This window comes from Plecotus auritus (assembly GCF_963455305.1).
Source record: "Plecotus auritus genome assembly, chromosome: 1".
NCBI lineage: Eukaryota > Metazoa > Chordata > Mammalia > Chiroptera > Vespertilionidae > Plecotus > Plecotus auritus.
This window is the reverse complement of record NC_137770.1, coordinates 65097292-65124490: the sequence shown is the minus strand read 5'-3', so window position 1 is coordinate 65124490 and position 27199 is coordinate 65097292. Positions and strand designations below refer to the sequence as shown.

The window sequence follows — 27199 nt, the reverse complement described above, 5'->3', positions numbered from 1 at the left end:
CCAAACTAATCATGCACACAAATGCACCTTTCTTCATCAACCCTTGGTAGTTACAGTCCTCAAGTTATAACTTTTCTGTGTCCTTAACCCTTAAACAGTTACGCTGCCCGGGAAGCATTGTTGCCTAACTGTCCCCCCACTCCCGGCCCCTTTATTTTTAAGTCTGGAAGGCAATAGCACCATCCAGGACCAAGTGGAGCATTTCATGGGGGAGGGGCTGTGGGACAGATCGTTTGCAGTGAATGTCAAAATGCAGTTCTCCAGTAAACAGGAAAGCCAGAAACTGTGTAACATGAAACCAAGCAAATGGCCCACTGGAACCGTTTAAGGCAGCTCCCTCCAGCTCCCAGCACACACACACACACACACACACACACACACACACACACAAACACACACACACACACACACACACACACACACACACAGTGACGGAGTGGTTTCAGTTCTGTCCAGGCTAACAGAAATAAGAATACATTTTAATCACAGAAAAGAGCCTTTCCAAAATAATATTGAAAAAGACTTAGGCAAACAAAGCCACCTGTATTTCCCAAGGATCTTTCCCTTACTTATCATCCCCAACAGGGATCCTTACAGAAATCAGTGATCGATGTAGAAGGGACACCTTGTCACCTGGATGTCTCATATTCATGAAGGAAGGGACCTGCAATTCAGGCTCCACGTCAGTGCGGTATTATGTTGTTCCAATTGTTCTAGGGAAACGAGTGCCTTTTTTCCCCTTAGTCTCTGCCTTTAGAACACCAAGGCTCAGTGATCTGTGTGTTCAATTTTGTTCAGTTTGGTGAAATCAAAGACATCCAAGAACTTGTGCAAGCCGGCAGACAGGACACTTTAGAACAGGAGCCTGCCTGCTGGCGATAAGCACACAATGGATGCAGTCAATGCCAGAGGCTGGCGGAGAAGGGAAAGCTTCAAACTCCCTTTGTGCTATAATCAAGGGGCATCGCCCATGCACTCTGGGAGGGTAGACTCAGCCCATAAAATAGAGCCTTTCATTTCAGAAACAGGCACTTGGGTTCCAGGGTGGTCAAATAAAGCCTCTCAGCACTGCCCACAGCACTGGCTCTCACACTGACTTTTGGCACCACTCCATTCGACCTGACTTCGAGTTAAAACCTGATTCTAAAGCACATTTGCAATTCTACCCAGCTCCAGCCGCCACAGAACACAGGTGGTTCTGTCTGCTCCCACTTCTGCCCTTTGGCTCTGATGCAAATGTTGACCCATTCATTGCACTTTAATGAAGTAAAAGACCACCTGCCCCCAGTAAGCCTCCCTACAAGTCTCCCCTAATGAACAGAAATGAAGTCAGTTTCTCCTGTCCCCACAATGATGTGCTGTAATAGAATCACGTATTTCTAAATTCAAACACCTGTACCCACAAACTGATGGCTTATCCACCTTCACAATATTTAAGCCCTGTGAAAAATCACACTAGAGAAATGGGGTTGATTTCATACAAAAACACACTGGAATTTGTAAATCCAAAAGACTGTTCTCCTTTATTTTACGATAAACTGGAATCTTCTAAAACAACTCTGTTTTAGACAAAATCTTAAGAAGGCATATCTTTTGGAGTTGGAGAGTGTACTGCTTGTTCAGCGTGGTCACTTAAGAGCCAAAGCTCGTTAAGGAACACACACAAAACAGATCCAACTGAATCGCCCACTGTGGTCACCACATTTCACGACAAATGATATTTATCGACTTATAAAAGTTAAGCCTATCTTCTAAAAAGGAAGATTGGCACTATTTAGATATTTAAAACAGTTTGCCATGGAGGTCCCATAATACGGAAGAAGACAGCAGTTGGTGGGATGAGTGTATGATTTCCACTGCTGTTTTTTAAGGAAACAACTTTTTTTAAAGGCCAGTTGGTCTATGCGCATATTATAGATTTGATTTGGTAATTCCATCTTTTTTCACTGTGGGTGTGCTAAAGTGCCCTGTCTGAAAGGAATCACAACTGGCCTAGCCAGTCGAGTCCCCTGTGGGAAACAATGGTAGGACAACTGTGCCTGCACATCTGCTAAGCACTCACTTCAAAGTTTGATCACCCCTTTCTAAACTAACCATTTAGAGAAGTGATGACCAAACTTTAAAGTTTTTAAGAAGCAACTGGGATGCTGGTTAGAATGCAGATTCCTGGGGCTGTTCCTACAGATTCTGATTCTATATGCCTGGGGTGGGAAGCACATCAGTTCATGGACCACACAGCTGATTAAAACTTCTACTTGGACTCACTGCCCAGGATGCCTGGCTCTGTGCTCTGCCGCATTGACCAGATGGTTGCATTAGCGGATGCTAAGGAATCAGGTCACCTGTTTCTCGTGGCGAAGGGAGGGGAGGAAGGCTACACCACCTGTACATTTGATGATGCTCCATTTGGGCGAAAATCTGTCTTCAACGTAGTCACTCATTATGCTGGGATAGATATTTGGTATAACCCATCCTTTCCTCACCCCTTGGTTCCCTCCATCCCTGCCATTCCCTCCTTGGGAAGAGCTTTCACCAGAGGGCGTCTGGAGTCTGGAACCTCTTTGCTCACATCACCCCCGGCACACACAGGTGGTGATGAGTGATCTGCATTTGCCCTCCATCTGGCAGCCTGGATGGTGAGAGGCCTATCCACCTGCTCCTCAAAATGCACTCATGCTCGAGGCAGTGGTTCTGAATCCTGGCTGGACATCGGGGAAACATGGGGGAGCTTTAACAAATCCTGAAGACTGGGTCTCACCTCCAGACATGCTGATTTAGCTGGTACAGGCTGGGGCTTGGGGACTGGGAGTTCCCAAAGCTCCCTCAAGTGTTTCCAACAGAGCTAAGATTGAGAACCACTCAAAGCAGCACTTGGCAGGCGCTGGTTGTAAAAATGTTAGGTTTTGCGGGCCATACGATCTCTGTTCAACTACTGATCTCTGCACTTGTACCTCGAAAAGCAGCCACAGATAATACATAAGCGAATGGGTATGCTCACGTGCCGATAACTCGTATGGATACTGAAATTTGAATTCATATAATGTCCACATTCACAAAATATTCTTCTTTTGATCCTCCCTACCCCCCACCCCCAACAACTGAAAAATGTCAACAGCCATTCCTGGCTCAAAAGGTGGCAAAACCAAACTCAAGTGTAGCAGGCTGGGTTGGCGGGCAGGTTGTGGCTCGCTGACCTTCTTCTGGAGCAGACTAGAAAGTAATGTGAGAGGCTGTGGGGTCAGGTCTGCTATTAGCTTGTGTGCAGCAGAAAAAAATGACTAGAATTCCACCTTTAATCTTTACAGACAAATATTATTTATGTGTCTTTTGGACCTGGGCTTGTTCAGCTCCTTGGTACAGGAAGCTGGATTTTATAAGAAATGAGTCTCCTACTAAAATTCCTTTTACAAACTGCCAATTATTATCTTCCATCCTTTGTCCCTCCCACCAGCACTCAGTGGAGGGAGAGGGGAACTAAAGCTCTTCTTTTAAATATCAACTAAGCTTCGTTATGTGTCACCATGTGCATAATCCAGTACAAAGTGCTTGGGGGATACAGAAATAAGCAAACGTGCAAAATTATAGTAAACTAGAGGGTGGCTGTGTCCCTCAGCTCAGCCTGCACCCTCTCCAATCTGGGACCCTTGGAAGGATGTTGGACTGCCCATTTAGGTCCAATCCCGGTAGGATCGGGCCTAAACGGGCAGTCGGACATCCCTCTCACAATCCAAGACTGCTGGCTCCCAACTGCTCGCCTGCCTGCCTTCCTGATTGCCCTTAACCGCTTCTGCCAGCCAGCCTGATCACCCCCTAACCACTCCCCTGCCAGCCTGATTGATGCCTAACTGCTCCCCTGCCAGCCTGTTTGCCCCTAACTGCCCTCCCCTGTAGGCCTGGTCACCTCTAACTACCCTCCACTGCAGGCCTGGTTGCCCCCAACTTCCCTCCTCTGCTGGCCTGGTCACCCCTAACTGCCCTTTCCTGCAGGCTTGATCGCCCCCAACTGCCTCGCTTTCAGGCCTGGTCCCTCCCAACTGCCCTCCCCTGCTGGCCATCTTGTGGCGGCCATCTTGTGTCCACATGGGGGGCAGCCATCTTGTGTGTTGGAGTGATGGTCAATCTGCATATTACTCTTTTATTAGATAGGATAAAGGCCTGGTGCACGGGTGGGGGCCGGCTGGTTTGCCCTGAAGGGTGTCCCGGATCAGGGTGGGGGTTCCCTTGGGACATGGGGCAGCCTGGGCAAGGGGTCTGTGGTGGTTTGCAGGCCGGCCACGCCCCCGGCAACCCAAGCGGAGGCCCTGGTATCTGAGATTTATTTATCTTCTATAATTCAAACTTTGTAGCCTTGAGCGGAGCCAAGCCTCCTGCTCACTCTGTGGCCACAGCCATTTTTGTTGGGATTTATTTATCCTCTATAATTGAAACTTTGTAGCCTTGAGTGGAGGCCTGGGCGGGCCAGGGTGTGCAGGAAGTTTGGCTTCCTCCATTGCCTGGGAAACTCAAGCCTCCTGCTCACTCTGTGGCCACAGCCATCTTGGTTGGGTTAATTTGCGTACTCACTCCTGATTGGTTGGTGGGCGTGGCTTGTGGGTGTAGCAGAAGTATGGTCAATTTGCATATTACTCTTTTATTAGATAGTGTGAGAAAAGGAAAAAAGTTGAGGGCTGTAATTTATCTATAACTCCTCTAGGATAACAGAGAGTGGAAAAAGCTGGTTAAGTGGGCTCTGCAACCAAACAGTCGGAGTTGAAAATCTAGCTGCTTCTTATGAGCTCTGTGACCTTGAGCAAGTTTGTAAAGCTCTTTATGTCTCCGTTCCTTAAGTCCATAAAGTGGGAATAACAATAGAGCTTTAAACAAGGCCTCAGCAAATGCTAGCCATTATCATTGCTTAATCCTTGTCATTTCCATCTGCTTTCAGAACTGGGTCTAGCCTACTTTTTACAATGCCTACTACCTAGCAGAGTCCTCTTGTGTGTTTCAACTGGAATGCTATAGACAATATGCTGTAAAGATCAGATTGTGTCTATCATGCAAATAGTAATGGATAATATACGTTTCTAGAAAGGTAGAATGCCTCTCTGATCTTCTTTCGATGATCCATGGCATCTAGTAGGCATTTAGACAGCTCTGTGGCATGAAACAAAGGATGATCCTTGTCCCCCTATGTAACCCACATCCCCTTTCAGAACAGAGATGTTCATTTCCCCAGTTGTTGGAATGGTCAGGACTAAAGGCTCACAGCTGAGTTCCCAGAAATTGTCCTCTCTTTAAGGCAGTTATGCTGCCTACTGATATGCCCCTCCCCAGAGGCAGCAGGAAACCTGTGACCAGTCAATACAGGTTTGAAGGCCTGGTCTGTTTGCCCATGACATCTGCTGAGGTCTCTGTTAAGATGGCACCACTAGTCAACCTCCCCGAGCCCAGGGTTGCATCCTCACTCCATCAGGATCGTGAGAGCCCTCCCAGTAAACCTTCTGCCTTTCTCTCTCCATCTCAGAGTCTGTTTCTAGATCTAGCCTAATTCCTGCTAAGGAGCTGCTGCCAGAATTATGCTACTTTACATTGGTATATACACTTCACTAGAGGATGTCTTTCTTTTTTTATAGTTCAACTTAATCAGGTAAGTTTAATGATCAAAACGTTCCTTTCAAAAGTCTGTGTTGTCGGACCTAAATAGAATATTTTTGAAAGATGACAGAAGGAAGGCCAAGAGACACATGAAAACATGCTCAAAGTCACTAATTATCCAAGAGGTGCAAATCAAAACAACAATGAGATACCATCTCACACCTGTCAGAATGGCTATCATCAACAAATCAACAAATGACAAGTGTTGACAAGGATGCGGAGAAAAAGGAACCCTCGTGCACTGCTGGTGGGAATGCAGACTGGTGCAGCCACTGTGGAGAACAGTATGGAGTTTCCTCAAAAAACTGAAAATGGAACTCCCATTTGACCCAGTAATCCCACTCCTAGGAATTTATCCTAAGAAACTATAAACACCAATCAGAAAGGATATATGCACCCCTATGTTCATAGCAGCACAATTTACAATAGCTAAGATTTGGAAACAGCCTAGGTACCCGTCAGCAGATGACTGGATCAGAAAACTATGGTACATCTACACAATGGAATACTATGCTGCCATAAAAAAGAAGGAATTCTTACCATTGGTAGCAACCTGGATGGAACTGGAGAACATTATGCTAAGTGAAATAAGCCAGTCAATGAAAGAAAAATACCACATGATCTCACTTATTTGTGGATAATAAAAAAACATTATAAACTGATGAACAAAAAGATAGATACAGAAGCAGTAAAGCATCAAACAGACTGTCAAATTACAGAGGGAAGGTTAGGGAGAGGTGGGGGAAATAAGAGATCAACCAAAGGACTTATATGCATGCATATAAGAATAACCAACGGATGCAAAACATTGGGGGGTGAGGGCATGTATAGGAGTGGGGTGGGGGGGCAATGGTAAGATATGTACACATATAATACCTTAATAAAAAAATCTTTATTGTTCAAAAAAAAAAAAACAAACAAAAAGAGAAATAAAAAATTAAAAATAAATAAATAAAAGTCTGTGTTGTCACAGTTGACTGTGAAAAAATCATTTTCAGAAAAATTCTCATAAGTAGTTCAGATGATCTGGACCAAAAAGATCCACCTTCTTCCTGTTCAAGCATGTGTGAACATACACATTTTCCTGGAGTGGGTGCAGCTCTCACAAGCTACAACTCATGTCTAAGTAGAGGGGTCAGAGCTGAGCACTTACTTCGCTAGGCACTTCTCAGCTTTCCTAAGGAGAATACCAATGAGAACGGAAACATCTGCGTGCAGGTGAAGAGATGCACCAACTGTCCTACATTTCCTTTGGCCAAAAGCTCCCTTTTTATCTAAGAAAGGACTCTCCCGGGCTGAATTAGCCTGTAATGAATTTTGAGCGCTTCCCCTCTAACTCCACTCTTCCTCAGCAGAAATCTAATACTGATTTCTCTGGCTCTATATACATATATACATATATACATATATGCATATATACATATACATATCTATACTAATAAAAGGGTAATATGCAAATTGGTCACAACGCCCTCACAGTAACAACCGAACAGCAGGCTGCATGGGACAACAAGGCTGGCAGGTGGTTTGCGAAGGATGACCAAACAACTCACCAGCAGGCTGCGTGGGGCAACCAGGCCAGCAGAGGGAGCAGTTGGGGCAACCAGGCTGGCAGTCGTGGCAGTGAGGGGCGACCAAGCTGGCAGAGGGGGGCAGTGAGGGGCAACCAGGCCAGCAGAGGGGGCAGTTGGGAGCGACCAGGCTGGCAGGCAGAGGCAGTTAGGGGCGATCAGGCAGGCAGGCAGGTGAGCAGTTAGGAGCCAGCAGTCCCAGATTGTGAGAGGGATGTCCCAGATTGGAGAGGGTTCAGGCTGGGCTGAAGGAAACCGCCTCCCTCCGTGCACGATTTTCATGCACCGGGCCTCTAGTATACATATATACATATATACATATATACATATATACATATATACATATATACATATACATATACTAGTACATATAGCAGAATTAAAATTTGCTGCTCTGGCTTTCTCTAGGCTTTGCCCTCGACTTTTCAAAACCAAAACAATAAAAACCTCATGCTTTGGGGGATTTTCTGGGGAACCACTTTTTTAAAACTAGGGGTTCCCATATGGTTTGTGGTCCAACAGGAGACCTCATTTTGAAACCACTAGGTAGGCCTCCCTTACATCTGTGGTTCCCAAATTGTGGCCCGCGGACCAGCAGCATCAGCCACATCTGGGAACTTGTTAGACATACACGTTGTGTGTTTTAAGCCACCTTCCAGGTGACTGTTCTCTTGCATGCTAAAATGTGAGAACCGTTGTCTGACACAATCTCTTTTGTTCCTCAGCAGGGGAGGGAGCTGAGAAAAGGACAGTGAAACTCTCCTCACCTACAGATTTGTGAGTATCTGAATGAAGGTCTCTCAGAGGGAGCTCACAAACCAGGAATCTGGCATCTTGAATCCAGATGAATTAAACATTTCCTTAATATTCTCTCATTTCTAATTGAGACATGGTACACAAGAGCCAAGCATATGATTTCTGGTTCCACCACTTGCTAGGTGACAACCATGGTGAGTTCTGTAATTTCTGTAAGTCTAAGTATTCGCATGGGCACAATAGGGTTAATAGTAATATCTATTTTATAAATGTTAACTTTTGTGATGATGACAATGCTGATGATAGTAGCTATCTTATCTAATAATGAGGGAATGTGCAAATCGACCGTCACGCCATAACAACATGGCTGTGCCCACAGCGGAGGCCAAGTTCCCATAACGAGCCTTAACGAGCAATCAGCAGGGACCTGAGGCTGCATGGCACTGGGAGACTGAGGCTGTGCCCCCAGCCTGGTGGGGCTTGACAGGGGACCTCAGGCTATGCCCCCCACCCAGCAGGGCTTGACAGGGACATCAAGGCATGCCCCCTGCCCCAGCCCAGGCCGGGGGGACCTGAGGCTGCGCCCCCCACCTGGCGCAGCTTGATGGGAGACCTCAGGCCATGCCCCCTGGCCTGGGTCAGGGGACCTCAAGGCACGCCCCCAAGCCTGGGCCAGGGACCTCAGGCCACACCCCCTGACCTGGTGAGGCTTGACAGGTGTGGGGTCAGCAAGATCTAGATCTAGCCCAATCGGGGTGGGGCTGACCAGGTCTAGGTCTCGTGTGATTTCGAGGCGCACGTGGGTGGGCGGGGACTTGACTCTGGTTCCCATGGCATGCCCCAGACTCTGACAGGAGGAAGATTTTCATATACATTTTACTAATTTTCTTTAATCTCTGATTCTTCTATTATAGAGAAAGGGCAAATAGCAATCCTATATAATAAAAGCCTAATATGCAAATTGACTGTCACACAGATGGCTGCCACCATGTGGTCAAAGATGGCTGCCCCCATGTGGACACAAGATGGCCACCACAAGATGGCCAGCAGGGGAGGGCAGTTGGGAGGGACCAGGCCTGCAAGGGAGGGCAGTTGGGGGTGATCAGGCCTGCAGGGGAGGGCAGTTGGAGGTGACCAGGCTGGCAGGGGAGGTCAGTTAGGGGCGACCAGGCTGGCAAGGGAAGGCAGTTAGGGGTGACCGGGCCAGCAGGAGAGGGCAGTTGGGAGGGACAAGGCTTGCAGGGGAGGGCAGTTGTGGGGGACCAGGCCTGTTGGGGACGGCAATTGGGGCCAACCAGACCTGCAGGGGAGGGCAGTTGGGGGTGACCAGGCCTGCAGGGGAGGGCTGTTGGGGGCAACCAGGCCTGCAGAGGAGGACAGTTAGTGGTGACCAGGCTTGCAGGGGAGGGCAGTTAGGGGTGACCAGGCTGACAGGGGAGGGCAGTTAGGGGCAACCAGGCCTGCAGGGGAGCAGTTAGTTATCAATCAGGCTGGCAGGGAAGTGGTTAAGGGGCGATCAGGCAGGCATGCAGGCGAGTGGTAGGGAGCCAGCAGTTCTGGATTGTGAGAGGGAAGTCGGACATCCCTTGAGGGGTCCCAGATAGGAGAGGGTGCAGGCTGGGCTGAGGGACACCCCTCCCCCCCGTGCACGAATTTCGTGTACCGGGCCTCTAGTATTAAAATATTTCCTCTAATTAATTCCCTTTTAATGTGCACGAATTTTGTTCACAAGGTCATTAGTTAATTAATAGTAAACTTCTCTATAGACTGTGTGTTAGTAGTTGAAAATCATGTTTAACTCCCTGAACTAGAAAGAGTTGAAGTTTTGCCAATTCTTTGAGAAATTCTACTTTTTATCTGAATCAACTCATTGGACCCCAAGGCTCTCTGAACCAAAATGAGTATCTTCAGTGAATGCACTTTTATTCCTTTGTTCAGTAATATATGCAAATGGTGTCCATGTGCCAGCATTCTATCATGGAATCAGGGACCTGACCCACTTGTCTAAGAGCTCCTCATTCTAGAATCTGGCCTCATTCAGGATACCAGAGTCCATGTGTATAGACTGTCTGTATATTTTCTCTGACTCTCAGCAGTGATCATGGAGCCTTCAAGACCTCCAGAGTCATCTCAAAATCTCTGAGAAGCCCTGACTCCTCTCTGTTAATAAATATTTATTGATCCAACCATGCCCCAGGGACTGTAGCTCTGAAAACTGCCAGACCCATGGACTAGGCCCATGGATCAGAGAGAAACTTCAAGCCTAAAGATGATAGATGATGGAGCCCTTATGATTGTTCCATTGAAGCATCACTCCCTATGACTGACCCAATTCCTTCTAGGCCAGACCCACTCTGGGGTACCCTCTGAGTTTTCTCAAGAGGCTCCCATACAACTACAGTAAGAATGTTTCCAAGAACAATAGTTCCAAAGGCCTATTCTACTTGCCTTGTTAAATGATTCAGACCGTGGCTGACCAGTGTGTCCATCAAAACAAAAATTAGAAACTCACTCTCTTGCTCCTGTTAAACATCTGCAAAGTATAATTGAGAATGCTTGGTGTGCCACAAACATTTAGCACTAACTCCTAAAGGGAACCAAAAAGGGCCACAAAAGGGAGATACTTGAGTGCATTCTCATCTAGCTCTACATGTTGCAAAGAAGGCTTGGGGTGGGGGTGGGGGAATTACCAGAAAAAGCTATTTCACTCTAAAATCAGAGCTAAAAATACTGTGTTCTCCCCATAGGCTTTAACATTCATGCATTTTAAGCACTGAATTAATTTGTTTCTCCTCAAACACTCGAGGCCAGTTCACTACCATGCATATTGGACATGGACAGGTAGCTAACTGTTCTCGCTTGGGTCAGTGAATGTATGCATACTGTCTACTTGAGAATGTGTGCTTGTGAGTGTATGTATTTGTGTGATAATATATACACATCTGTAAGTTTATATATATTCATAGATATATAGATATGATAAATAAGCAGGCCCTGACTTTACCTACCACATATTTTAAGAAACCACTCCATAAAGTAGATCATATTTTCCATGGGAAAGACACTATAATTGGGAGTTTCATTCCTAACCAAGGGCTTTTTGGCAAATAAAATATAGATACTGTAAACAGCCTGCCGTAGAACAAAAATAATAACCATTTTACAAACCTCTATAAATATCTAAAGTATTAAAACAATGCTCTAAGTCCTAGAAAAGGAGCATAAACATATACAATACCTATCCATGTAGTCTCTAAGTTTCTTCACTACATAAAAATACAGCTCGTTTGAATTATGTTCTAAAATTAATCAACTAGCTATAATAACATGAAACATTTTATTAACAATTTTGCCAACCTTAGATTTTAGTGATGAATTAAATATCCCAAACACTCTCTCTCTCTCTCTCTCTCTCTCTCTCTCTCTCTCGGTGTCCAAAGAAACTGATCTAATGTCTTAATTTCCCTTTGAGGTGGAAGTCCATTTTGTACTGCATCTACTACCTCCATTTCACAAGCCTCTTTCTTCTCCTACTTTTTCCTCTCCTCCTCCTTCAACCATTCCCCTTCCCAGTACATGACTATTATGGAATTACCATATTGCCACAGTGCAACTCTGTCCTGCCCAAAGATGACTGGTCCAGGATTAGGCCCCAATCACCAGTTTACCTAATAATTTGATATTTAGAACTGAGAGAACCAGAGATGGGGAGTCTCTGTATTCTTGTGGAGGAGGCCTTGGGAGCCTAGACTCCTGTCCTTCATTGGATTGTTCACTGATCCTCAGGCCCCATGAGCTGCCCCAATATCCTTTCAAAAAATCCCCTGGCTGGTGTGGCTCAGTTGATTGAGCATTGCCTGTGCACCGAAAGGTCACTGGTTCAATTCCTGGTCAGGCACATACCCAGTTGCAACTGATTCATGTTTCTTACTCACAGCAATGTTTCTCTCTCTCTCCCTTTCCCTTCCTCTGTCTCTAAAATAAAAATCCAATAAAAATAAATCCTTTTAAAAAGAAACCGCCCCCTTTTGGCTTAAGCTGGTCTTAAAGGTTTGCTATAGTCTGAATGTTTGTGTCTCTCCAAAATGTTTATGTTGAAATCCCTGAGGAGCCCTCCTGGATGAGATGAGTGCTCTTGTAGAACAGAACTCCCTAGCCCTTTCTGCCACATGAGAACACAAGGAGAAGCATGCAACTGGGAAAAGGGGCAACTCGATCGCAGACATTCCAGCTTCCAGAACCGTGGGAAATAAGTTTCTGTTGTTTATAAGCTACCCAGAGCATGGCATGTTGTTATAGCAGCACGAACAGACTAAGACAACAAGGTTCATCCATGTTGTAGCATGTGTCAGAATATCCTGCCCTTCCCCCCCCCCCGTTTTATTGAGAATAATTGACAAATAAAGTTGCACTATATATAAAGTATGCAATGTGATGACTTGATATACCTATACATTACAAAAGGATTCCCACAGATTACTTAACACCACCATCACCTAACATATTTACCTTTTATTGCTGTGAAAACGCTTGACTTAGTATTTTAGCAACTTTCAATTATCCAATACAGTATTATCAACCATAGTCACCATTAGATCCTCAGACCTTAATCATCCTATAACTGAGAGTTTGTGCCCTTTTACCAACATCTCCCCATATCCTCCAACCCTCAACCCTCAGCCCCTGGCAACCACCATTCTACTTTCTGTTTCTATAAGTTCAACTTTATCTCTCTTTTGTCAAACTTTTTTTAGATTCCACATATAAGTGATGACATGCATTGTCTGGCTTACTTCACTTAGCATAATGCCCTATAGTTTCATTCATGTTGCTACAACTGGCAGAATTTCCTTCTTTTATTTATTTGTTGTTGTTACTGTTAAGCCTCACCAGAGGATACCCTTTTCCATTAATTTTTAGAGAGAGCAGAAGAGAGGGAGGAGAGAAAGCGAAAACAAAACAAAACATGAACATGAGAGAGACACATCGATTGGTTGCCTCCCCTCGTACCACACCCCTCCCCAAACCAGGGGATCAAACCTGTGCCCTTGACCGGAAATCAAACCCCCAACCCTTTGTTCCATGGGCTGATGCTCTAGTCACTGAGCCAAACTGGCCAGGGCAGAATTTCCTTCTTTTTTAAGGCTGACTAATATTCCATTGCGTGTGCGTGTGCGTGTGCGTGTGCGTGTGCGTGTGCGTGTGTGTGTGTGTGTGTACCATATTTTGTTTATCCATTCGTCAATCAATACTTGGGCTGTTTCCATCTTTTGGTTATTGTGAATAACATTTCTATGAACATAGGATTACAAATATCTGTTCGAGTCCCTGCTTTCAATTCTTTTAGATATATACCCAGAAGTGGAATTGCTGGATCAAATGGTAATTTTATTTTTAAAATTTTTTAGGAAATCCCATACTGTTTTCCATAGTGGCTACTCCATTTTACATTTCCACCAGTAATGCACAAGAGGTTCCAACTTCTCCACATCCTCACAAACTTTTGTTATTTTCTGTTGTTTTTTTTTTTTAAATAATATCCATTCTAATGAGTGTGGAGTACTATCTCATTGTGGTTTTGATTTGCATTTTCCTAATGATTAGTATTGTTAAGCATCTTTTCTTGTGCTTATTGCCCATTTGTATATCTTCTTTAGAGAAATGTCCATACAATTCCTTTGCCCAGTTTTTAAAAATTTATTGATTGCAGAGAGAGAGAGAAAGAGAGAGAGACACATCGATGTGTTGTCCCTCCTATCTATACATTCATTGGTTGATTCTTATATGTGACCTGAACAGGGACTGAACCCAAAATATTGGTATATTGGGATGACACTCTAACCAACTGTGTTACCTGACCAGCGCCTTTGCCCAGTTTTCCATAGGGTTTTGGTTTTTATTATTGAGTTGTAAGAGTTCTTTATATGTTCTGGATACTAATTCTTTATCATATATATGATTTGCAAATATTTTTTTACATTCTGTGTGTTGCTTTAGGAACTATACTTCTGGACCTTACTCCTGTTCATTCAAATAGTAACTGTGCTCCTGTATGTGAAAGACGTGCTAAATGACTGAGCAAAAACGTACTGCTTTTTTGTGTGTGTTTTTTTAAATAAATCTTTATTGTTCAGATTATTACAGTTGTTCCTCTTTTTTCCCCCATAGCTCCCCTCCACCCGGTTCCCACCCCACCCCCGGCCCTTACCGCCCCCCCCACGACTGTCCTCGTCCATAGGTGTACAATTTTTGTCCAGTCTCTTCCCACACCCCCACACCATCTTCCCCCCAAGAATTGTCAGTCCACTCCCTTTCTATGCCCCTGATTCTATTATATTCACCAGTTTATTCTGTTCGTCAGATTTTTTATTCACTTGATTTTTAGATTCACTTGTTCATAGATATGTATTTGTTGTCACTTTGTTTTTCATAATTTTTATCTTTACCTTTTTCTTCTTCTTCCTCTTCTTAAAGAATACCCTTCAGCATTTCATATAATACTGGTTTGGCGGTGATGAACTCCTTTAGCTTTTTCTTATCTGTGAAGCTCTTTATCTGACCTTCAATTCTAAATGATAGCTTTGCTGAGTAATCTTAGTTGTAGGTTCTTGATATTCATCACCTTGACTATTTCTTGCCACTCCCTTCTGGCATGCACAGTTTCTGTTGAGAAATCAGCTGACAGTCGTATGGGTACTTCCTTGTAGGTAACTAACTGTTTTTCTCTTGCTGCTTTTAAGATTCTCTCTTTGTCTTTTGCCCTTGACATTTTAATTATGATATGTCTTGATGTGGTCCTCTTTGGATTCCTTTTGTTTGGGGTTCTCTGTGCTTCCTGGATTTGTAAGTCTATTTCTTTCACCAGATAAGGGAAATTTTCTGTCATTATTTCTTCAAATAGGTTTTCAGTATCTTGCTCTCTCTCTTCTTCTGGCACCCCCATAATTTGGATGTTGGTACGCTTGAAGTTGTCCCAGAGGCTCCTTGCACTACCTTCTTATTTTTGTATTCTTTTTTCCTTTTGCTTTTCCACTTGGGTGTTTTTTGCTTCTTCATATTTCAAATCTTTGACTTGATTCTCGGAATCCTCTAGTCTGCTGTTGGATCTCTGTATATTATTCTTTATTTTGGTCAGTGTATGCTTAATTTCTAATTGGTCCTTTTTCATATCCTTGAGGGTCTCACTATATTTCTCGGAGGTTTCTAGGAAATTCTTGAAAAACCTTATCACCGTTGTTTTGAACTCTATATCCAGTAGTTTGCTTTCCTCCATTTCTTCCATTTGTGATCTGTTTCTTTGTCTCTGCATTTTGGTTGCTTCCCTGTGCTGATAGCATGGCTTTGTGTGCTAGGTGTCCTATAGGGCCCAGTGGCTCAGCCTCTCCAGTTACCCGAGGTGGACATGCTTGGTGCTCCCCTTTGTGGGCTGTGTGCACAGCCTTGTTGTAGTTAAGCCTTGATTGTTGTTGGTATTACTGGGAGGAATTGACCTCCAGGCCAATTGGCTGTGAGGACCAGTTGTGTCTACAATGGGAGAACTTCTGTGATGGAGACACCCTTATGGGGCAGAACTTGCTTCAGTGGGGCTTTGGTGCTCACTGAGTCTGCCCCCTGAGTGTGTCTCTTATGGATCTGAGGAGTCGTAATCTGGATGGTCTCACTGACCACTGGGTACACACTGGCTCTTGGATCTCCAAGGAGGTGCAAAGTCAGCCACTACCTGAGGCCACCCAGCAGGAGCTACTGCATATTCCTCCTCTTTGTTTGGGGTTTGGAGGTGCCCAGATGAGGCTCAGCTGTGAAGTAATGCAAGCTGCTGTCCAGCCTTGGGCCTACTTTTGGAGGCTCTGGGGCTCTCTGACCCAGCTGCAGTTTGACAGGATTTTAGGTGGAGAAAGGCCAGGCCATTCATATGCAAAAGCCTCGGCACACAGCTTGGGTGGGGTTGTAAATTGGATGGGGCTGGGTCTCAGGGAATCACCAGGGCGGAGCAAACAGCAATGGCTGACCATCAGCCCTGCCCTGAAGAGGCCCCTGGGTCTCTATGTCCTGCGGCATCATGCAGGAACAATGATTGCTGCAGGCACCTCTGAAAGAAAGCTGCCGTCGAGTTCCAGCCCGATGCCAGACAGTCCAGTTTCTTTCCATATGAGTCTGGGTCCCCAGAATCTCGCCCAGAACTGGAGTTCAGAGCCATCGGGAGCTTGTATCTCCCTCCTGATTGAAAAAGACAACAGCATACCTAGTTACCAGCCCCTTTTGCATGTGCCTCCGTGCCTCCGCACTTCACTTCCACATCTCTGCACCTCCTACCGGACTCAGTGTGCCTTTCTCTTTTCTTCTAGTTGTAGAACTTTCACTAAGCCAGCCTTCCCATGGTTCTGGATGATATCCATTTTGTCTTTTAGTTGTAGTTTTAATGTGGTTGTGCACAGCAGCAAGTTCGGGTGTTTACCTATGCCGCCATCTTGGTTTCACAAAAACGTACTGTTGACTTTCATGCCCTCTCTCTCTTCACTTAACTCTGACATGCTCTCAAAACTCTTCCCAATTGCTTGGAAACATTTTTTCTTTTATTAACTAGATTTTTGAAGTCTTCTAAAAGGAATTTAATTGGAAATTTCATCTCAGATATCTGAGAAGTGAGATCTCAGTCCAAAATAGATTGTGAGGAACTGAGGAGCAGCGGAACTTGAAGCTAGAAGAAGTGGTGGTTGTACACACACACACACTCACATCAAAACCTCCTGCAAGGGCTTCCTGACATCTACATGTGTGAAAGGAAGTACTTCCACTACATCAAATGTGTCTAGGAGCATTTGACTGTTATGTTTTTAAATATATTTTTATTGATGTCAGAGAGGAAGGAAGAGGGAGAGAGAGATGAAAACATCAATGATGAGAGAGAATCATTGATTGGCTGCCTCCTGCACACCCCCAATGGGGATCGAGCCTGCAACCCAGGCATGTGACCTGACTGGGAATCTAACCGTGACCTCCTGGTTCATAGGTCAACACTCAACCACTGAGCCATGCCAGCCAGGCTTCACTCTTACATTTTATTGTAGCTATTCTTACTAGCTGGTAAAGGTCATAAACCTTGACCTTGGAACACCAGACCCTTACTGGCATCTTAACATTCTTTCCTGACCAATGAACAATGAAACATTTTTTTTTATCCAATCACATACATCCGTCTCAGCCAGAATGCTAGTGTTTCCATCCTTAGCATAACCACTAAGAACCATAAACCTCCTTTCCACTCTTCTCAGTAAATTTCCTCATTGGAGCGTTCCCTTGCCTGGCAAGCTAATAGACTTGGCCTCTTCTTATGGTCTTCATTTGGCATGTCATGTAGGCTGCAATCCTACTCCTACCTCCACGGCCTCCTCACAGGTCAACACACACACCTGGTGCCATACAGTTACTCCATGTTTTAGGCGGAAATGCACACACTTATCCACACAGAGCTGCACCAATCCCATCCCTGCAATTCTCAGGAAATTTAGATAAATGCCAACCTGTACTCAAAGATATATTAACTTAGCTCCCTAACATGAAAATATGGACCTCTATAGAATACTTTCCCTCCTAATGTCCACAATTCTTAGAAACCACATGCACATGTCTTTACATAAATGTTTAGCTGCATCCTGGACCCACTTTGCATCTATCTAATGGTTGCCTACACTCGTGTACACACACACACACACACACACACACACACACACACACACTCACGGGAAGTATGTATTTGTCTCTGAAGAACTGCCTTTAATGTCCTGCTGAAGCCAAAGAATCAAACCTTCAAGCTGGTAAGCTAATCACTGCTCAGGAGCAATAATGTTCCAAACAGGAAATTGGTCCAGTTACAATGTCTTCTGAATTATGATCTCTGCAACCTTGTTGCTTTGCCTGGTACCAAACCACCTGAACAGCTTGCCGAATGTCTACAGCAGCAGTTCAGAAAAACACTGGTCAGGGTTTTCTTCCCCATGGGATGGCATGGGCAGATAAATAATCCACAACATGCAGCCCCTTAGGATCAGCTAGAGAAAAATTAGTCTTAGACCAGGACCCCAAAAGGAACGTTCACCACTCATTCTCTAACAGCTCCCCATTTCCCTACACAGACCCGTTCTCCCCACCCCACCCCCCGACCCCGCACCCCTACCCCCAGGGATGGCAGTCACAGAATGAGGTGAACCCAGCACCAGCCTCGGCTTCCCAGCTGTCCTGGAGTGCGGCTTGGGCAGATCCTGTGCTCGGTGCCTTGCACTTTGTCTGGCTGATTTTTTTCTTTTCTTTTTTTTTTTTCTTTTTACCAAATAGGAGTTACAAATATAAGGTGAAAAATGCAGAAGGGTGCCAGAGTAGTAAGCCAGTGATCTGGAGGTCCCTCCCATCAGCAGTATGCCTTGCCCCTTGGGATATATGGGGTGGGGCAAAAGTAGGTTTACAATTGTGAGTACACAAAATACAGTTTATTTTTGTATTATTACTTATTAGTCATTGTATTATTTTCCATACAACTGTAAACCTACTTTTTCCCACCCCTGTATTATGTCCTGTGGGTGACGAACTAAATGTGACCAATGACATGAAGTTCTGTTCTTTGGGGCTGGAAGCCAGGCCCTGTCCCACCAGCTCCACTTAAGCGATTGCCCTTGATGGACTTATTCCTCCTGCCTGCCTCCGGTACCCAAACACAGGTACCAAACACAAGGAAGGAGGCATCCTTAGGGGGAGACAGAAGATTTCTTCTTTGCATGATGTGGTGCTTATTCAAGGGATGGAAGTTGGGCCTTAGGGTTTGGTGACCCGAATGTATGTGTGTGTGTGTGTGTGTGTGTGTGTGTGTGTGCGCTTCAGATTAAATGAGGTGTTTTGTTTTTAAACTCATGATGAGAACATTTTTATGGAAGAGAACAAATGACTATATCATCCTTAGCATGATTTTCATGCCCTCTCTTTTCTTTACTTCCTTGGTATTGTTTTCCAGATATTTGAAGACAACTGTGGCCGCGAGCCTTTGTTTTCCTAAGGATCGTGTTTCCCGTTTCTGTGGAGGAAAACCTCCGCCTTTGCCCTTTTGCATGAATACTCAGTTACTAACGATTGAGATCTGGTCCTAAATCAGTCAAGATCAATGTGGGTGAGAATTAGTGGAGGAACAACAGTAACACAGGGCTCCCTCAGGGACTAAGTGGACTGAGGGACAGAGGACAGTGGGGCTATGAAGTGGGTGCCTCCTGTCCTCTTCTTTTTCTCTGCTGCTCCATTTGAGTACTTTCTGTGTTCCAGACCCTGTGGACTCAGCCCCCAAACAAGGGGCAGGCAGGTCCCTCAGAAAGACAAGAACTGTGCCCCACCTTCCTCCTCTGTTTCAAATGCTGACCCAATCCATGTGTCTTAATCTTAGCTCCCGCCTTGATTACCAGGAATTTCTTGTTGCTGCTGCCCCATTATCTGGAATAAGGTGTGAACTAGGATAGACATGGTAAGACCATTTATCAGGGTGGCACATCGGCCATGAGAAACAAAGGTCTTTTCTCTTGGAATTCTAACTGGTCTTTTGAAAATTATTTTCTTGCATTCAGTAAGATATGAGCAAAATGAAACTTTGTGAATATGTAAAAGTTAAATTTAAGCCATTTGAAGCCTGATTCCAGAGTAATGTTTTAATGATAACATCTAAGACAACTGGTAATAAAGCAACTCGAGTAGTAGGTGAATGTCAAAAAAAAAAAAAAAAGAAGTTGAGAGAGGAAAGGAGAACAAGATAAAGAAGGAAAAATTAAAAGAGAAGAATAGATATTTGGGAAGTAGGGTGGAAATTAGATATTTGGAGGAAAGTGAGCCATTTTCTTAGGCTGGTTACATGAGAACACTGTGCCCAGCAACATGCATGTGGCTTTGAGGTACACACTTCATAGAATGCACCAGTCTAATAGCGAGGGGCGAGGGGGACCAAAGAAACGATCCTGGTCCTAAATAGAATGCTCCCACTCAGGTAGCTTACAGGGAGATCTATGGCCGTGCACTAATACCTAAGCCTACATCTTCTTGTAGAATGCCCTATAGGACCTAGAGTTTCAAAGTTCACTTCCACTTTCAGCAGTATGTGAGCTCCTAGGGGAAAAGTAAAAACACTTTCTTTCCTATATTGAATTTCCTTTGAAATACCAGCAAGGAATTCATTATGTACAGGAATCCAGGGGTACACTCTGCATGATAACTATTCTGTTCAGTAAATTTTGATTTTGGTTAACTCCTTAAAGTGGGACACACCTATTTAATCTCTTCTCCTTTGTCTTCTACCTCACTTTCCTTGGTGGCTTTTCTCCTGCTCCTATCTGGATCAGGGAGTCTCAGAACTGCTGCTGAGCCCAGGTAGCTACAAGCTACAGCACCTCAAACTCTACAAGCTCCAGAGAATAGGTTCGAGAGCTGGGGAGGGCAGCCTAGAACATATGCTTCTGAAGCAGAGAGACATGTTCAGCCCTGGTGCATGGAAATCAGCTTAATGGCTTTTAAGCCATACCACAGACAACATGGGCTAACGTGGCTGGGGTCTCCTGACTTCAAGGCAGACCACTTGCACCGTAGGGCATCTGGAACCCTGAATCTCCCATCCGGCCTCTCCCTCCCCTGAGTTGGAGCCCTCTGGTCATTGTTTGGTATCCACTCTTGGAAGAAGATGCACTTTCTTCACACTCTTACCAGACAGACCAGCTGCCCAGGTTTTGTTCTTTGTCAGGGTTGACGCTATGGACCAATGGTGTACACACCACCTTCCCTCTGTCTGAGCTCTCTTCTCCCAGACACGCTCATGGCTGGATCCCTCACTTTATTCAGAGATTAGCTCAAGTAACTTCTCCTCAGAGAGGCCTTCCCCACCACCAAGTCTAAAAAAAAACCCCACCACCCTCGAGCTTCTGCGAATAGGCCCAGAGCATAGTTGGCCATGCCCAAATCACATACAGACACATCTGCAAGGAATACTATCCAGAAACCATGACAGATACCTTCCTTGGGTTTGTACATTAGTCACACATGGAAACTTCATGGCATAGAAAAAAATAGTCTTTTACCGTTTATTAAACAATGGGAAAATATAAACTGACAAGTTTACAACGATTTACAAAATAGACCCTAACAAAAGACAGATACATGCTGGGAGGGAGGAGCACCATCTAGTGCAGTTCTTCTGTAGAACAATCTAGCAATACACAGCAGCAGCCTTCAAAGTAGTTATATTGTTTGGCCTAGTGATAAACATTGAGGACGTTATGCTATCAAAAAAAAAAAAAAAGACCAACATTGTATGATTCCACGTATATGAGGTGCCTAGAGTAGTCAAATTCATAGACATGAAATAGAAAGATGGCTGCCAGAGGCTGGGGCAGGGTGGGGAATGGGGACTGGGGAGTTATGTTTATTGAATACAGAGTTTCAAATTGGGAAGATGAAACAGTTCTCATCTTCTGTTCAGCTACTTCTTCAACAGGTCTCAGATTCTGTAAGGCCCTATTTCTAGGCATAATTTTAAACACTGTTGGTACCTGGGAAACCAGCTATTTCTATGACTGCATCCTCTTACCAGTTCTCATACACAATGCAGGTGCTCTGCCCCAGAACTGGGAAATCTTTCACAGGATGAGATAAAGGGACTTATCCCAGGTCACTGGACTGTGTTCCACCTTCCAGTCATATGAATAACAACCCATGGGGACTTTAAAGGCTTGCATAACATTTTTGTGGGGAGAAACTCTTGTGACTTTAAAAACAGTCCTCTTTAAAACAACAACAAACAACAAACAAAAATTGTCCTCTTCTTTTGCCTCTCTGTAACTTGTTTCCTAAGCCAACGTAGCCCAGCTGGCTGATTTTTCTACCTCTGTGACTTTCTAAATAAACTTTCTCTTATTAAAAAATAATAAAGTGAAAAATAAAACATGGTCCTCAAAGCCTCTCCCATTCTTGTTCTCTTACCTTGTAACTTGAGTTCTCATTCCAAAATCCAGTGACCTCATCGATTGCAGCACTTCAATACAGCCCATGTACTGGAATAAGAAAAAAAAGAAAAGAGAAAGAACAGGTAGGAAAAAAAAATAGCACAAAGATGTCTCTTAATTTTAGAGTGATTTCACATAAATAACCACCTTAAATCAGCTCCTGCTAACAAATTACATTTACACACTCAGCCTGCCATTGATATTTCTGACCAATAATGGACACACGCCTTAAACTTCAGTTCAGCTATAAAACGTCAGCTAAAGCCAAACTGTAACATCAGAAATGCAGGTAAACAAAGACAAATATGAATTCACTGGTTAACAGCTTGAGCTCTGGGGCCAGACCATGTGATTTAGAATGCAGGCTCTGGCACGTGTCAGGTGTGGGGCCTCAGCAAGTTACTCAACATCGCTGCATCTCAGTTTTGTCATCAGTGAAATGGGTATACAATCAGAACTGTTGTGAGAGTAAATTATTTCATACAGGTGTCCTGAGAGCAGTGTGTGGTACATGCATGTACTCCAATATTAGAGGAAGTATAAGCAGATGTGAGACTAATAATACAGAAACACTGAATCTTCTAAGGAGATAAAACAAGCCTATAAATGCAGGTAACATAGGATTTAGTAATAGAAGATCTTATTTTTTTTTTTGCAAAATCACATAAGGGAGTGCAAGAAAAGATAATACATTACGTCCTACACCAAGAATAAGTAAATTTAACTTGAACACGCAGTATTAGAAAAGGAATTGTGGCTTATAAAGCTCAAAGAGGGTTTCTATTTAACGTGGGAGCAGAGAGAGCCACGCCAGGCTGCTGTGAGAGAGTGATGCGATCAGTGTGAGCAGCCTATGTCAGCAGCAGTGTGGAGGTGGGAAACAGTGAGGGAACAAGTGAGGATGTGCCTGCCCGGAGGGAAGCAATGACAGCCCACACCCAAATGGGATGGGGCCGTCGGAAGGAGGGGACAGTCAAGTGGCATCACAGAAATAGATACTATGTGATTCGGGAGTTGGTTTGATCTAGAGAATGAGAAGGATGAGTCAAGCATGACTCAGACATTTCCAGTGGGGTAGCAGAGGGAACAGTGATTCCATCAACAGAAACAGGAAAGCCGGGGCCGGGGAAGATGAGCTGGTTTGGGACCCATTGGCTGAAAGGCCCTGGTGGGGCATCCAGGAAATGACAAGCTGGCGGTTGAAAGCTGGGTTCGGGGAGCGTGGAGAGGAATGAAGCCTGGGATGCAGACTCAGTAGCCGGCTGGGTAGCTTTGCCAGGGGAGGCCGAGGGACTGAGTCCTCTTGGCAGAGCCTTAGGTGCTGAGGAAGAGTGGTTCTCAGAGAATGAGCTCAGAAATGTTAGGAGAGCCACGTGGTCTGACTGAAAGTGATCTGTCGGCTCCTTGAAAATTATATGCTTCCTGTTAGCTTTCCTTTGGAAACCATCCAGCCTCCCTCTGCTTGGAAATGGCCAAAACCCTGTGGAAAGGTGGCGGGGGCCAGGGGTGTATCATTTCTGAACAAATTCTGTAGATTTAGCATCCTAAGAGCTGGTCGGTCCCCGCGGTTGCGGAGAGCCTAGGGTTGGGGAGGGCGTGCTGGCCAGGACAACAGCCTGGCGATTCTCGGCTAGGTTCCTGTCCACCCTTCGCTGGGGGTCTCCCGTAATGACACACTCATCTTTTTTTTTTTTAAATATATTTTATTGATTTTTTACAGAGAGGAAATGGAGAGAGGGATAGAGAGTTAGAAATATCGATGAGAGAGAAACATCGATCAGCCGCCTCCTGCACACCCCCCACCGGGGATGTGCCCGCAACCAAGTTACATGCCCCTGACCGGAATCGAACCCGGGACCCTTCAGTCCACAGGCCGATGCTCTATCCACTGAGCCAAACCGGTTTCGGCTCATCTTTTTTTGAATGTCTTATTCTGTCCCCATCACACTTAACTTCCCAAGGCTTGAGCACCTCAGGGAAGTGAGTGGTGTCTAGAAATTTCAGTTCAATGAACCATAAGACTTAGAGGGAAGGAAAGCTAGGTCGGGGAGGGGTGGTAGAAAGCCCATCTCAGAATCGTCATGCAATGAGATTCCAAGGTTTCTAAGCTCCCTGCCGAGGTGAATTTAAAAGATGGTTTTCCTAACCTCACTGGCTACTCCCACTTTTCCTGCCTTCCAGTGTCTCTTTCTATTCCAGAACTTTCCTCCCGCTTCCCTATTTTCTGCACGCCTCACGCTGGAAAGAATGGCCACCCCACACAGGTTGGGAGATGGGTCTGGCCTACAACTCCAGGCCCTCGTCAGTGCACAGGCAGCGTCATTTCCCCTTCCGTGTGAATCTATTTGAGATGAGGTGATGCCACCTATCAGAGTACAGTTGTTGTTTTTTTTTAAAAATATATATATATCCTTATTGATTTCAGAGAGTAAGGGAGAGGGAAAGAGAGATAGAAACATCAATGATGAGAGAGAATCATTGACTGGCTGCCTCCTGCACGTCCCCCAGTGGGGATCAAGCCTACAACCCAGGCATGTGCCCTTGACCAGAATCGAACCTGGGACCCTTCAGTCCGCAGGCTGATGCTCTATCCACTGAGCCAAACCAGCTAGGGCAGGGCACAGTTTTTTAAACCGTGACCACGCACCTACATTTTTCACACTGCTAGAGTGGTTTTCTAAAGTGAATAGCAGAACATGCCCCTTGCACTATTTAAAAATCCCTGGCACGAACTCTCAAAACAAACGCAATCCTATCAACCTAGACTGCAGGATTTCTGGCCCTGCTTGCCCTTCCACTCTATCTGTGTCACTCCCCCTTCCCCTGCCCCCCATGCTCTTTGCTGCCACATGGGCCTTCTCTCTAGTCCTGGAATTCACCCAACTCTTTCTAGTCACAGGCCTTTGCATTGCAGCTCCTCGCCCCACACTGCGAGCTCTTCCCCTGTGGCTCTGCAGGACTGACTCCTTCTCATCCCTCAGGTTTTAATGCAGATGTCACTGCCCCAGAAGGCCCTCCCCTCACCCTTCAGCTCAGCCCCTATTTGTCACCCTCATGCCACTGACCGATGACCAGGTTTACCTGTTAATTTGCTTGTCCCCTGTCTTCCTTCCCTTGGCTGGAAGCACCATAAGGATAAGGACCATGACCACCACTGTGTCCCCATCACCTGGGACAAGTAAATACTGATGAAAGAATGAATATGGCTTTTACTGTTCGACTCCAACAGTATCTTTCAACTGAGCAGAGGGAGGGAGGAGAAGGTTGGACCCAGAATGAGTGAGGAGCACAGGAGAACTGAGGCCTCGGGAACTGTAGGCCAGAAGGCTTCTAGATTTCTTTGTTACTTCCTCTATGTGTGTTTTGTTATTCCCCCATCTCAGAGATTGGCATCAACCGAAACTGAGAGGGTTTTTGCAGTAGCATGGATGGGGGGAGAATAGTGCTTTACGCTCAGATGTTGTGGGAGAAGCCCACAATGATAATGAGCTCCCACATGAGGGACAGGGTCTAAATGGGGCAATTCCAGTGGTGGGGTTCTTAGTGCAGAGTGGGGGTGGAGGGTGGGGGAGAGCAGACCTTCCAGGGTTTGGTTCTTAATCACATTTCAAGGTGCTGACCACCTCATCTCCTTCTGCCGGAAACCAATCATTGTCTCAATTAGATAGGGAGTGGTTGGCTCTGACCTTTCAGAGCTTCAAGGTTGACCAGCCTCTTTCTATTAGTGAGACAATGATTGGTTTCTGGCCAGGCGGGAGTCAACCTCTAGTGGGAAGACTACTGCTAGGCTCTGTCCTTGCTATCCCTTTTATTGAGGCTATGGGATACACCCATTACCCTTAAGCAGCTTTGGGAAACACCCATAGCCCTTAAGCAGGTAATAAGCGGATTATCATATCAGTAAGGATTTACATGATTACAAGATGGGGAAGTTGCCTCAGTTACCATTGTCTCAATTAGATAGGGAGTGGTTGGCTCTGACCTTTCAGAGCTTCAAGGTTGACCAGCCTCTTTCTATTAGTGAGACAATGATTGGTTTCCGGCATCCTTCCTTCAAAGACAGACCATGGTATGGCTTCTGATGCCCCCTTGCCCCTCCACAGAAACCTGTTTTGCTTCACACATTTGTCTGTTGGCAACAGCACCAGTGACACCTTCTGCAGCCTCCCTGAGATAAAGTGAATTTTCTGAAGAAATGTGAGTCATGAGGTGCTGAAGGGAAGGGTCCCCGTAGGCCTCTCAGCCAGGCCTGAGAAGTCAGGCCGGTGGTTAGAGCATTGGCCTGGCACCAAAAGGCTGTGGGTTCCATTCCCAGTCAAGGGCACATACCTGGGTTTCAGGTTTGATCCCCAGACCCGGTGGGGGGCGGTGTGGGAGGCAACCAATTGATGTATCTCTCCCGCATCGATGTTTCTCTCTCTCTCTCTCTCTCTCTCTCTCTCTCTCTCTCTCTCTCTCTCTTTCTCTCTCTCTCCCTCCGTCCCTCAATCCCATTCTCTCTAAAAAATCAACAAGAAAAATATCCTTATGAGGGTTAGGAAGAAAGGAAGGATGGAAGGAAGGAAAGAAGGAAAGCCTGCTGTGATCATGATAATGAGTACATCTCCTCCACCCTAGGCCTGTGAGGAAGCCACTCTGAGCAGAGTGAAGGGGGGAAATCAATGCCTGATTGTTGCCACAATTACCCCAAAAACCAGAATGGGTTTGGCCTCCCCATTGGCTCACACAGTCCATTTCACTCAGAAACCATTGCTGTGAGGAAGCAGGGAGCGAGCGCGCATAGTGCATAAAAATAATCTATCCCCTTCTTTGTTTAGTGCCTGCTGGCTGCATAAGTGGATGGTGGCTTAATGTCAATGCCTGAGGAAGAAGTTTAGTTTGTTGATTTAGATGTAAACTAGGGATGACAATACCTCTCTTTCATTTATTAAAGACCGATCTGCGCAGGACATAGTCTGTGTTCTTAGGAAACCCAGCCCCATAAAGACAGGACAACTGTGAAAGGGATGACTTTCCTTTCTGTGAGGTTAGTCATTGTTGTTCATTCCATTGAGTAGATGAGGAAATTGAGGCCCAAGAAGGGACAGTGCCTGGCTGTGTTTCATTTGTTCAGCCAGATGAAATCAGGGTTTCTTCTAGAGCCCAAGTCCACCTCTGGGCTCTGTGTGTGAGTCTGAATAACAGGACCATCCAAAGGAGAGAGCTCCTCCAGCCGGCCCC

General features: G+C 45.3%; 1 protein-coding gene across 1 annotated transcript in view; it reads right to left on the bottom strand.

The window, feature by feature from the left end:
* SHC4 (SHC adaptor protein 4) overlaps positions 1-27199 on the bottom strand; it is a 128939-nt gene that overhangs the window by 68212 nt on the left and 33528 nt on the right. The window contains 1 exon segment of the mRNA XM_080677054.1: positions 21957-22027. Coding sequence (XP_080533180.1) covers positions 21957-22027 — 71 coding nt within the window.